The sequence below is a fragment of the Trypanosoma cruzi genome, genomic scaffold (genome assembly GCF_000209065.1).
Source record: "Trypanosoma cruzi strain CL Brener 1047053516879 genomic scaffold, whole genome shotgun sequence".
Lineage (NCBI taxonomy): Eukaryota > Euglenozoa > Kinetoplastea > Trypanosomatida > Trypanosomatidae > Trypanosoma > Trypanosoma cruzi.
This window is the reverse complement of record NW_001849545.1, coordinates 191,812-204,271: the sequence shown is the minus strand read 5'-3', so window position 1 is coordinate 204,271 and position 12,460 is coordinate 191,812. Positions and strand designations below refer to the sequence as shown.

The window sequence follows — 12,460 nt, the reverse complement described above, 5'->3', positions numbered from 1 at the left end:
GCAGCACCAGATACATCTCCACGAATCCCAGCAGCCGTCACGCACACAGACGGACGAGCAGCAGCACAAGGGCGCAAGGACCAACACGGCGCCGCACCGTCAACATCGTCACCATCGCAGTCATCACTCGTAGTGGAGTCGCTGGAGTCAGTGAGCCGATCCGTGAGCCAGAAGGAAAAGGAATGGAACGAGAGGGAGAGGGACGAGGCACAGCGGGTACAGCGAGAGAGAGCAGACAACATGAGGAGAGGGCAGCAGGCCCAGCCGCACAGTTCACACACCACGAGACGGCGTCCACTCAAGGAGGGCAAACAACGCCAGCAGCCACCCACCATGCAGGAGGAGAAGACATCCACCACCATCTCCCCCAGCTCATCTCCGCAGCTCCAGGGAAGTGGCTAAAACCCGCGGCCACCACACCAGTCACACAATGAGCAGGCGAACCCTCATCCATCCATCACGCGGCAACAAATTTTCCTGCCATCCCGCCATCAATGGGACACGGAGCCCAACTCAGCGCAGTCACACGCGGTGCATCACACCCACAGGAAAAGAGACTCGGGTGCGCGCTCCCTCTCCTCCCTTCGCCTCATGGCCACAGAAAAAGACAACGGCCGCCACACGCAGCTGCCAGCATGCACTACAAAAGAAGCATCCAAATCCACTGCAATGTGCGTCTTGTGTGTGTGGTTGTGTGTGCCTGCAGAAACACGAAGCAAAGAATTAGAAAAGAGGGAGCGGAGTTTGTGGAGAGACGCACAAAACCAAAAACGTACAGCGAAGGTGCGTGGCGGAAACAACGAGAAGAAGACCGCTCAAACTCATGACTGCACCGCAGCCCAAGCAGTGGCGATCCACACAATATTTATTCAAAACAAAAAGAAAACCACCCCCTTCGTCTTACATAAACCCCATCGCACAAAATAATTATAAAAGAAAAAGAAATCGTCCATTACTGTTCCACACAAATTCAAAAAAGCAGCCGGCTGCCTTGTAGCCCCACCAAACTGTCCGTATATTTTGCCCAAATTAAAATTAAAAGATATTTAAATGTCCTTCGACCGTCCGACCCTCCGTGTGTCCGCACATCGTTTATATTTCATGGGTCATCTGCGTGTTGCTGCTCCCCTCAGCCCTCTCATCGGCGCGTGAGTGCGGCCCGCAGAGCACAGTCACTCGTGTGTGTGGGGACTGAGAGAAGCACGCAGACACGACGGGAGTCGCGTCACTCCACCGGGAGAGTGAGCGCAGCAAAAAAAAAAATCATCAGAGAAGAAAAGAAATGCTCACAAGGCCGACACCGAAGGTTGCGCCGGCGCAAAAAAAAGAAAAACACGGCGGCAGGGTGTGGCTGTGTGTGTGGCGCTGCGGGTGTCTGCCAGCCCTGGCCGCAAGAAAACAAGAGGGAAGAAATGTGTGCGCCGCCCCACAGGCCCTCGTCGCACGCCCACACGTCACGGCTCACTCAGCGCGCCGTTCGTCGCGGCCCTCCTCATGCGTGCAGCAGGCGAGGCGCACAGGGCCGTCGTCGTGAGCGTGTCGGTGGTATGCGAGTGGAGCAGTTGGGCGGGAACACACGGCACCCCTCGCAGGAAGAGTGCAGAAGAAACAATTAAAGAGGGAAGAGTAGAAAAGAAAAACGTCCACAGTGACTGCCCCAAAAGCAAAAAAGAAAGGGATAGGGGATGGGAGATAATAAAAAGAAAACATTAAAACATAAGAAAAACAAAAAAAGTACACAGAAACAACAAAAACAAAAGAATTTAAAAAACTAAGAGCAAAAAAAGATGTTTTATGAGAAAAGAAATTCCTTCCAGGGGAAAAGTAATTCTCCGCAGCGGAGGTCGCAAGTGACCCACGCGGCAGCCAGTCACTCCTCACAGAGCCGCAAACCCCCACAGTCCCAACAGAAGCGGCAGCAGCGATGGCAGCAGTCCGCTCCCACGCACAGTGCCGCCATCACCCGTTGCTCCTCCAACGGCATGGGAGTTCAGAGCCGCCGCACTCCCCACACTTCCCTGCGATCGATTCGCCGGCACTTGCTGTGTGGTGGCAGATTCCCCCACCGTCGTATTTTCCTGTGTTTCACGCTCTTCTGGAGGCTGCTGCAAGGTCGCTTGCTCCCCTGGTGCTTCAGAAGGCTTACCTGCAGGAGGCATCGTCTTTTGATCCCCTTCCACCGATTGAGGAACAGCTTCAGTTGGTTGCGGATTTGCCGGTGGTAAGTGCGGAGCTTCTTCCAAATCGGCATCCCCACCTGAAAAAGTTAACGGGCGGTTGTACAGAAAGACGTTCTTCACAGTCACAGACACGACTTCTCGGACCTCTGCGCTGTCTCCATCCCCTCCAATGTAGAAGTGCGAGATCTCTTGGGATTCCGCATTTTTCAATTCACATGGCGCAGCCCCCACGCGCTTACCATCAACGTACGCAGAGCCCTGGGTGCCGTTCTGTAGCACAATGGCCACCTGGTGTGCTGTCCCTGCTTCCCAATGGCTGCTGAGCTCATTGGTCGTGTCGCCACCGCAAAACAATTTCCACTTCTTTTCGCTGTTGTACGACAACTCCATAAGTTTGGTTTCTCCTTTACTGCCCGCACGCACACCCATCAATGGAATGGGGTTGTCTCCCTCCGGCGCCTTCTCGATGGACACCGTCGCCACAAGAGTGAAGTTGCAGTTCGCAAAGTGGTACAGCTGATTCTCCCCCTGCCTGCCAACGGGCCACTCCGCCCACGCTCCCCGGAAATTCACGCCGTCTTTCGCCTTCTCAGCTCCACCATTATGATTCACCGTGGCGTTCACCCCGAGGTACTCGTCCCTCCATGTGTTCCCAGAGAAATTGTCGGACAAAAAGCCAACCAGCCCAGCCGTGATCTCCCCGGCGCTGCAGTCATTGTCAGTCAAGGCACTCTTCGCAGCACTCGCAGTGGGGCACAGCTTGGAGACAGCTTCGTCCACTTTCTTCCACGTCGCCAGCACCTCCTTCACCCGCTTCAGCTGCTCAGTCAGACGCACAGACCAAAGACTGTGTGATGGCTTCTCACCGCCCTTCTTCTTCTTCTCGTACAGTGCAATCAACTTATCCTCCTCCTTATTATTATCTTCACCTTCAGCACTTTCGTACAGCAGGGAGCTGGCGGCAACTTCGTCTTCGTCCTTCTCGGACACCGGCCCAATATCAGCAATGCGCGTATTGTCCGTCAGCCAAAGATGGAGTTCACTCTTTTCCCTTGTTTTCGCTGCCCTTCTCCTTAGAATACACCGGCAGAGTAACGAGCATCACTTTTTTGTTGTCATCTCCAAGAGTCGCTGTGGTGAACCCGCTCGCAACACGTTTCGTCTGTTCCTCGTGTTTGTTGCCCCACACGCGCGAGAGTGTCCCGAGTGCCTCCGTCCACGACTCCCCCTTGTCACCGGACTCGTACACCCTGCGGCGGCCGCCATCGCACGCAGTCATCATCATGAGTTTCTCCTTCTCCCACTCCACGACGGAGGGAACACCGCAGCCACCGTCAGACATTCCCTTCGACAGCTTCCAACTCGAATCATCCGAAGTATCCGAAGTATATACGAGCAGTGAGACACTCTTTCCTTCCTCTCCGTCGTTTTCTGATTCACCCTTCTTCGTTACTTCCACGGGAAACACAAGCGTACCGTCCTCCATCTTAACACCCGATCCACCGCCTGCAACCAGCTGCATCAAGGAATCCTGTTCGCGCTTAAAGAGAGTGTCGACCAGTCGCTGGTTCACATTCCATTGGACTTTTTTGTTACTGCCACTGTCCCCATCACTGAGTTCCCCTTTCGCCAGCAAAAGTCCCCACTCACCTGCGCCCCTCTCCTGAGCGTCTTTAGCAGCTGCTGTCCGGCTGTATTTTCCAGCAAGCATGTAAATATCAGTTCCATTCACAAACGTTGTTGGTCGGCTCACATCTACTTTCTTTTTCTTTGCGGGAGCGCCCTCCTCCAGGACTTGTGTATCCTTTTTGGAATCACTCAGTACTTCCACCGGTTTTTATCCGTTGGATCCGTGAGAAGTTCGGATGCAATGCCTGTAAAGCTGCCTTCACCTCCTTTATTGCACTGCGCCTCGGCGACGGCAAATACGACAGTCCCCACTTTTAGAAGGCCGGGAACACGAAGCGAGTCCACAGTTACACCCTCATCACCAATGGTACTCCTCCATTCAAACGTTGGATCAGCCACTGAATCGCTGTTCTCCACAGCGGCTGCACCTCCACTGCCACAGCAAATCATTACAACAAGAAGGAGCAGCACGCCGGAATTAAACACACGCCGGGACATGTTGGGCCTCCGCGGCTCACTCTCTCTTCCTCCCCTCCTCCTTCCGCTGGATCCGGTCACGCGGCAACGGTTGTGTGTGCGGGGTGCCTTCACTGCAGAAACACGTGGGAGCATATAAATATGTGCGTGGGCGGTGTGTGAGCGTGTTGTTGGTCCTTTCAGAGCCTTCCAACTTCACAGTAGCGTTTAGCGCTTTTGTTTTCTTCTTCGTGAGATAGTGAGCGGGAAATAAAAAGAGGAAAAAAGCCACCAAAAGAAGTAAAGGAATAAGCACCGCCAGCATCCACAGTGAGTGGCACCATCATCCGCGCCGCAGTCAATCCCCACAACAGCAACTCACGCGCACAGACACACGGCACAGGAGAAGAAAGAACAGTGCACCGGGAAAACAGAGCGACTGTCACCACCAGCAGCAGAAGACACGGCGTGTGTCGTCCGTCACACGTCCGTACACACCAAGCAATGCCCACACACAAAAAGCGGAATGCCAAATGGCGCAGCCGCCCTTCGCAGCACACACGCGCTGCCGCCAGTCGTTTCACTGTTGTCTCTCCCCGCACAGCCGGAGAGTCCCTGGCCGACGTATCCACAGCGGGAGAGACACGTCGGCACGTGCAGCTGCACGGCAGGAAACAGTCCGCACTTGTCCCAGGCACTCTCCATGCCACACCACTCACCGGCCGCACGCCGCAAACACAACAACTGCGTCAAAAAGGCAAATCGCGGTCTCCCGTCCTCCCCAATCGTGAGGGCCGCCGCAGCCAGGATCATTTGCGTTCTCAGCGTTCACGATACGAAAGGGCGTTCGTGTGTGTGCATATAATTGTCGGCCTTTATAATTGCAGAGCAGCTGTGCGGCACAACAGAGCCAAAAGAAAGCAATGGCAGAGAGAGGCAGATAGCACACACACAAATTACTTATATCATCACACACACAGACACACGCAGCCGCGGAATGGGTGCACTCAACCACAACACAAGCAGAGGATAAAAAATACCAACAACAAAAGCCGAAGCGTGGGGGCGTCCACCCAGCAGTGGGGACGCGCAGCAACAGGTGGGACGACCAGCGCACACACTCCCATTGCTCCCGTAAAGCAAAACACACACACAGAGGGAGAGAGAGAGAGGTCGCCCACTCAATGCAATAAAAACAAAACAGAAACAGTTACGGCGCTCCGTCCATGCAGCCAGGCAGGACGGCAGCGGTGCGTGTCGTGCAAAAGAGAGCACCAACGGGCCTGCATGGGTGTGCATGCATATATACAATGGGCACATTATTGTGTGTGCTTCGTGGGGTGAGGTGAGGGCGAGAGTCCATGCAAGGGGACACACACAGAGAGAGAAGGACGAGTGTGTGTGCGGGCGGTGCACGGCTCTCTCTCCCTCACTCTCACGCGGCCACCACCGCAGCCGCAGCCGCACACGCAACAACAAGAAGAAGCAAAGGAGGGGAGGTGGTGTGGGAGACCGCGGTGCTGCCGTCACTGCTGCCAGGCGTTGCCGTACCATCTGTTCTGGCGGTAGCTGCTGCTTTCGCCGTACGTGGTTTTGTCTCACTGGCTGTGGGCGCAACGTTGGTATGGCTGGCTTCGGGGTCGTTGTGTGGCCCTCTGGGGTTGGGCCCTTTGCTGTTGCCGTCATTCTCATCCGCCCTACTCCGGCCATCACCACTGCCACTTGTAGAGATGGATGATGCCGTTACTTCCGCCGGGCTGCCGGTAGGTCCACCCCTCAGATCCGGTAAAACTGTGCCTTGACCCTGTTGCTCTGCCACACCATCCCCAGAAGTAGGTTCCGTCTCTTCAGGCTCCTTTTTGTTTGATGACGGTGGCGTTTTTGTCCTTTCTTCTGTCAAAGTTTGCGAGTCTGTTTGTGCCGTTGGGCTTCCTCCTGCCGGAACTGCCACCGCTGTTGGTCGTTCTTCTCCTACCGTTGCTGGCGCTGGCGGTGGACATCACGGTGGAAGGACCTTGTGCCTCCGCGTCACTCCGCCGTTTCTCGTCTCCAGTTGCCGCCCTACCAGCAGCTTCACTTTCTGGTTTTTCTTGTTTACTGGGAGAGTCTTCTTGTGCTTCGGGTGTTGACTCCGCTGGTGACGACAATTCGGGCAATTCGTTCCGTGCACGATTTGCTTCTGACTGCTCACCTGCTTCTTGAGGTTCCCCTCCCTTTGTGGATGCCGCAGCGCCGGTCTTCTCCAACGCATCACTCTCGTCGGTGATGGAGGGTGGGGAATTACCACCAGCAACAGGAGCGCTCAAAGATGCATCACCACCTGGACTGCCAACATCAGGTTGACTGCGACCACCAGAAGAGAAGGAGCCCAAAATGAAGCCTTTGCTTCCGTCAGAACCTACACTTCCTGCAGGAGCCCCAGGAGAACTGCCACCATCGCCGAGAACAGGAGATGGGGACTTGACATCCGAAGCAGGGGACTTCAAAGAGCCACCAACACGTGCTTTAGAACCTCCATTTGAACCACCACCACCGCCAACAGAAGCTTTGCTGCCACGAGCTTGACTGCCACTGGCACCTCCAACGCCACCAGGACCGCCAGCACCGTCGTCTCTACCGCCTCCACCTTCACCTCCGCGACCAGGAGGAGAACCGGCACCACCGAAATCAGCACCTGAACTCGGAGCTAAATCCGATTTATTTTCGGCTGCACCAGTCACCAATGGGTCAGTCGAAGCTGCAACGGCAGTGATGGACAAGACAGATCGTAAAGGCAGCGTCAGCGCCGTTTTGTCACATCCGCTCGGCGTATACGATTTATTCGCATTCAACACCCACGACGCCATGCAGCCACCAACTGCGTTGTTCTCGAGATTACTCGCATCAGCCCCGCCGGCACCGCACCACAGCACGCAGAGGGCACACACCAGCAGCACACGGCCAGTCATCATCATCGCCATCACTCCTGTCACTTGCCTGCAGCCTTCAGCACAAACTAACTCCCCGTCAACGCAGAGAAAACAAAAGGAGAGACACGGCCGCTACACCACGCACAGCCACCGCACAGTCACAAATGGCAGCAGCCCAGCAGCGGCAGCGCACACACACCATGAGGCAGTTGAAAGCAGTGAAAGGGCAAAAACACACAACGCCCCGCAGCAAGCAAACAGAAAAACACACAAAACAATTAGAAACAAAACACAGGTAAACGAACAGCAATGAAGTAAAAATGTAAAAACAAAAAAACAAAGGGCTGCACAATATGGCTCCAGCGCGCACGCACCCATCCTCAAATGCGACCCCACGCAATCAGTTGTGTGCGTGCCATGCACATGAGTGTGTCTGGGGTGCGTTCAACGTGACGGATGCGGGGAGCGGCAAGGAGCACACAGCAGGGCAGCGGAAGCAAGTGAAACAAAACACAATCATTATTTTATCCTGTTTAGCAAATCGGACCACAGTGGACGCACACAAGTCCCCGCGGTTGAGTGATGGCACGCACAGCCCGCACACAATTCTTCAGCCCAGAGTGGTGTACGCCAGCGCAGCCAGAAAGAGCAGCAGCGGGGCATGCAGACGGATGTCATGGAGGCAGGCGTCACTTCCCACACTGCTCTCCAGAGCTTTTGTTGGGGGCGCGGAGGAAAGAGGAGCTGGCATGCCTGCCGCCCTAGAATTTCCCTCGCTGGTGGCCGTGTCGGTGGTGTTGGTATTGTCCTCGTGCGTCACCGCGGCAGCAGGCGGCGGGGTGCCGTTGGGAGTCCCCTCCGCTGCGGAGTTTTCACCCGGACCACTGGCAGCAGCCTGGCCGCCTGGGGATGGGGATGTTGGCTCAGCGTCACCCCCTGCTGGTGTGCTCCGCGTGGCATCTGATGCGGCTGCCGTTTGTGGCCCTGGCGAACTGTCGCCTGTCGCTGTTGGTTCTTCACCCGCCGGCGATTGTGACTGCTGCGCTGATTCTAGTCCTGTCGTCGTACCGAGGGTTGCTGATACATCGGGATTCGTTGACTTCGTCAAATTATTCGTTTCTTCTGGTGGAGTTGCTGGTCCTTGTCCTACTGGAGGAGGAGGAGTTGCTGTTGCTCCTGTTCCTTTCTCTGCCGGCGAATTTACATTGTTTGTATTTTCGACTCCTCCCGGTTCACCCGGAACATTTTCCTGCGGCTGTTGGCCCTCACTTCCAGGAGTATGAACGACACTCGTTTGAACATCCCCCTCTCTCACAACAGTTTCTTCTGCGACAGAATTGCCAGCCTCACCACTTTGGCCAGCATCAGTACCAACAACCGTGCCGTCACCAGAGCCAGAAGACGAAGCCTGCGGTGTCTCATCACAGCCACCGCCGCCGGCACCGCACCACAGCACGCAGAGGGCACACACCAGCAGCACACGGCCAGTCATCATCATCGCCATCACTCCTGTCACTTGCCTGCAGCCTTCAGCACAAACTAACTCCCCGTCAACGCAGAGCGGAAGCAAAAGGAGAGACACGGCCGCTACACCACGCACAGCCACCGCACAGTCACAAATGGCAGCAGCCCAGCAGCGGCAGCGCACACACACCATGAGGCAGTTGAAAGCAGTGAAAGGGCAAAAACACACAACGCCCCGCAGCAAGCAAACAGAAAAACACACAAAACAATTAGAAACAAAACACAGGTAAACGAACAGCAATGAAGTTAAAATGTAAACACACAAAACAAAGGGCTGCACAGCATGGCTCCAGCGCGCACGCACCCATCCTCAAATGCGACTCCACGCAATCAGTTGTGTGCGTGCCATGCACATGAGTGTGTCTGGGGTGCGTTCAACGTGACGGATGCGGGGAGCGGCAAGGAGCACACAGCAGGGCAGCGGAAGCAAGTGAAGCAAAACACAATCATTATTTTATCCTGTTTAGCACATCGGACCACAGTGGACGCACACAAGTCCCCACGGTTGGGTGCTGGCACGCACAGCCCGCACACAATTCTTCAGCCCAGAGTGGTGTACGCCAGCGCGGATACGGCGAGCAGCAGCGGGGCACACACCCACGCAGAGCTGCTGGGGCTGCCGTCGCTTTCGCGAAGAAGTGACGGTGCGCGAGTGGTGGTCGTTGTAGTTGGCGCCTCCGTAGTCGTGGTACTTGGTGCCTGTGTTGTAGTTGTCGTCGTGCTTGTCGTAGTAGTGGTAGTGGTCGCCGTGGTCTTCTCGGCCGGATCGTCGGCATTCGTATTTGTTTGGTCTGTGGATGAATTATTGCCACGTGTTGAGTCTGTCGTATCGTCGTCACCATTTTTCTGTACCGTATCGGCCGCCGTACCTGAACTCCCTGACCTACCGGATCCACCCTGTCCCTGTTCTGTATCAGACGCCGGACCTGCTGGATCTGAGTTCCCTGCCGGAGCGGGCACTCCACCTGATGCCTTTCCTTTACTGTCCTGACTTTGGGGTCCCGATAACGTAACTTCCGTACCAGTTGAACTTGGCTCCGTGGAATTATTTGCTTGCCCTGCACCACTTGTTCCCTGTGACTGAGCAGTCGTTGAACTATCGGCTTCTTTTTGTTCTCCACCAGTCGCTGTCACGCACACGGACGGGCAGCAGCACGCGGCAAGCACCAACAGGGCGCACAGCAGACGGCACGTCATCATCTTGGGTGTGGTCGTTCGGTGGTGTGGAGCTGATCTGCACAGTGAGGGACATGGAGAGCAACAGGGGAGACGAGAGGTGCGGCAGACACAAACAGAGGGCACACACACACATGAGGAGAGGGCAGCAGCCAGGCATGCACCGTACGCCGCACACCACGCACAGCACACACTCCAATCCACGGCAACAGGCACACACACACACAGCCCTGCCACAACACCAACACACAGATGGAGGAGGGAGAAGCAAACAGGAGCGGCACACAAGGCTCCACCGCATGCACATACGGCGAGAGCGGTCCGTCGTGTCGGCACCCCTCACGGAGGGCACGCACACACGAGAATAGGTGCAGCGCACACAGCAACACAACAGCAAAGTAGCCATGAAAAAGAATAGATCCCCGCACACCACGTGGATTGTTGGTCCACGGGAAGCGCAGCCACCACCGCAGCAGCAGCAGCAGCACACGCAAAGTCAAGCGCAAGGAATGGAAAAAAGCAGCCATTTATTTGTGTTTCTTTTTGGAGGGTGGAAGATGTCTGCATATGTTGTTATTGTTTTTGCGGAGGGCAAACCCTCATGCCTGCATCGTGTGTTGGGGTTCCTGCAGTGTGCACAACTGTTTCCTTCTCTTGTGAATTTTTATTGTGTTGGTGCAGCCAATAATTCAATTTGTGCTGTTCCTGCTTTTCGCTGGTAAAGTGCTGCAATAGATGCTTTTATTTCCTCCTTCGTTGCTGTGGCACCTGATTCCTCACCGTTTATTGCGGTGGAAATGGGAATATGTGAGTGGACTCCCACGCACCAGAACGCACCTTCGCTCCTATTTATTGCTGCACAGAAGGGCATGCGTGTTTGGTGGTGCCTCGACCATATATTTTGTGGGCGTACATTCCCCTGCAGGCTGAGGGCGGGGCGACGCTCCGTCGCGGTGCACTTCCCTCGCATGCCGCCCACTCTGATTCATCATGCATCACCCCTCACATACTCCGTGGTGCCACACCGTCGATATTACTGCAGCCGCTGTGATTCCGCGTATTTCACGCATTTGATTGTGCCACAATACATCCGCTCGTGTGGCCGCCGCATCCAAACAGCGGTGCCCAACACCGTGAGCGGCAGTCCACATCCCTGCATGTCCCAGCGCAGTGGTGCTTGACTTTCAGCCAGGCGCCAGACAACACGAGAGTATTGTGCCGGCAGTACAACACGCGAAGCTGCAGCGAATGACTCGGGCGGCGACGCATCTATTTGTCGCAAGGCAGTGAAAAGGGGTCGGGCAAAATAATGCCGGCTGCATTCACGACACCACATCCACAGCCAAAGCATGCGACATGATGTGTGCTTCGCTGGTGCTGTGGAATGCCTGCAGACGACGTCACTAGTGGGGGCACACCACCCATGATCAGCGGACAGACAATAATCGGCATGGGAGGCCACGAAAGGCAGCAACGACGCCAGCAGGAGCAGCTCTCTCTCTGTTGCCTCCGAGAAGTAAATATTCCACCAGCCACAGCCGGCCGTGCCATCGTGACGCTCCATGCACGTCGTGGCTGCGTCAACACATCCTGCTCCCTGCTGCGCCTCAAAAGATGCCTCACTCCGTCCACTAAGTGCATCGATGCGGGCCGTGCCTGGCTGTTCGTCAGGACCACAACGATGTGAGGGTCACCGAGTCGCAGCATGTTTGTTGTGGCGTTGTTGCATGGCACCTGCACACACACACGCAGCGCCTGCATCCCTCCCTTTTGTGTTCGCCCTCCGCCGGAGTGGCCACACACACGGGCAGCAGCAAATTCATTTCACCCTCGACAATCCAAAATCAACACCGACAGCCCTCGCGACGCAAACATCTCAGTTGCCAGCACGGGCCTCCTGCCGCTCCGCCATCGACGCCGAAACACGGCACAGTGCACGCACTTATTCTCCTCGTGTTCCGTCAGCCGTTTGCTTCACACATTCTCCGACGGGCTGACGCCCACAAAAGCACGCCACAAAAGCCACTGTGACCACACAAGCTCTTGCGATGAGCGTCTGCGTGTGCATGGATCCGCTGCGCACACGTGCTGGCAGGCAGCCTGCAGCCGGTGCCCTCGTGCCAGTTCATCGGCTCCAGCATGGGAAAGAGAAAACGGCCAATTCCTCGTGCACTTATTCCCACCAGCAGCACCAACACGCTGGTCGCCAGCCGTCATTCCTCAGCACATCCAGGAATGCTGAAGAGTGACGTGGAACTGTCAGCCAGCAATGCCACAATCCCCGCACACATGTCGGCTCCACCAGAGAAGACACACAAACTACACACAACACCCCTCACATGTTTTCCGAACATCATTCCAACACACCGCGACACGCCAAACAGAAGTATTCGTCACTCCACGCACCTCCCCACACAATCAAATAGTCCATGCACCACGCACGGCAGCAGCTCACACCCGTCTAAACAAGTGTTCCTCGGACTAGTGTTATCCACGTGCTGCAGTGGGCTGCCCCGGCTGAGGCGAGCTACTGTCGGAAATATTGTTCGCGATCACTCACCCCAACGCGGCCGCCTCCCAGGTGGC

At 55.8% G+C, this 12,460-nt stretch overlaps 2 protein-coding genes and 2 pseudogenes across 2 annotated transcripts, besides 4 other annotated features; all 4 read right to left on the bottom strand.

Moving 5' to 3' along the window:
* Window positions 1-12,460: part of a sequence feature (areas not merged during assembly with more than two copies in the genome that could not be assigned to a particular haplotype) that runs on past the window's edge.
* Window positions 1,695-1,784: a sequence feature (T-rich).
* On the bottom strand, window positions 1,881-4,421 carry Tc00.1047053508499.39 (annotated as a pseudogene).
* Window positions 5,705-7,225, bottom strand: Tc00.1047053508499.30 (annotated as a pseudogene).
* Window positions 6,788-6,908: a microsatellite.
* Window positions 7,785-8,678, bottom strand: Tc00.1047053508499.20 (mucin-associated surface protein (MASP), putative; the record flags this gene model as incomplete). The annotated part of the gene is made up of 1 exon (XM_802802.1): window positions 7,785-8,678. One exon carries the CDS (start codon window positions 8,676-8,678, stop codon window positions 7,785-7,787), a length of 894 nt encoding a protein of 297 aa, XP_807895.1.
* On the bottom strand, window positions 9,239-9,898 carry Tc00.1047053508499.10 (mucin TcMUCII, putative; the record flags this gene model as incomplete). The annotated part of the gene is made up of 1 exon (XM_802801.1): window positions 9,239-9,898. One exon carries the CDS (start codon window positions 9,896-9,898, stop codon window positions 9,239-9,241), a length of 660 nt encoding a protein of 219 aa, XP_807894.1.
* Window positions 9,351-9,455: a microsatellite.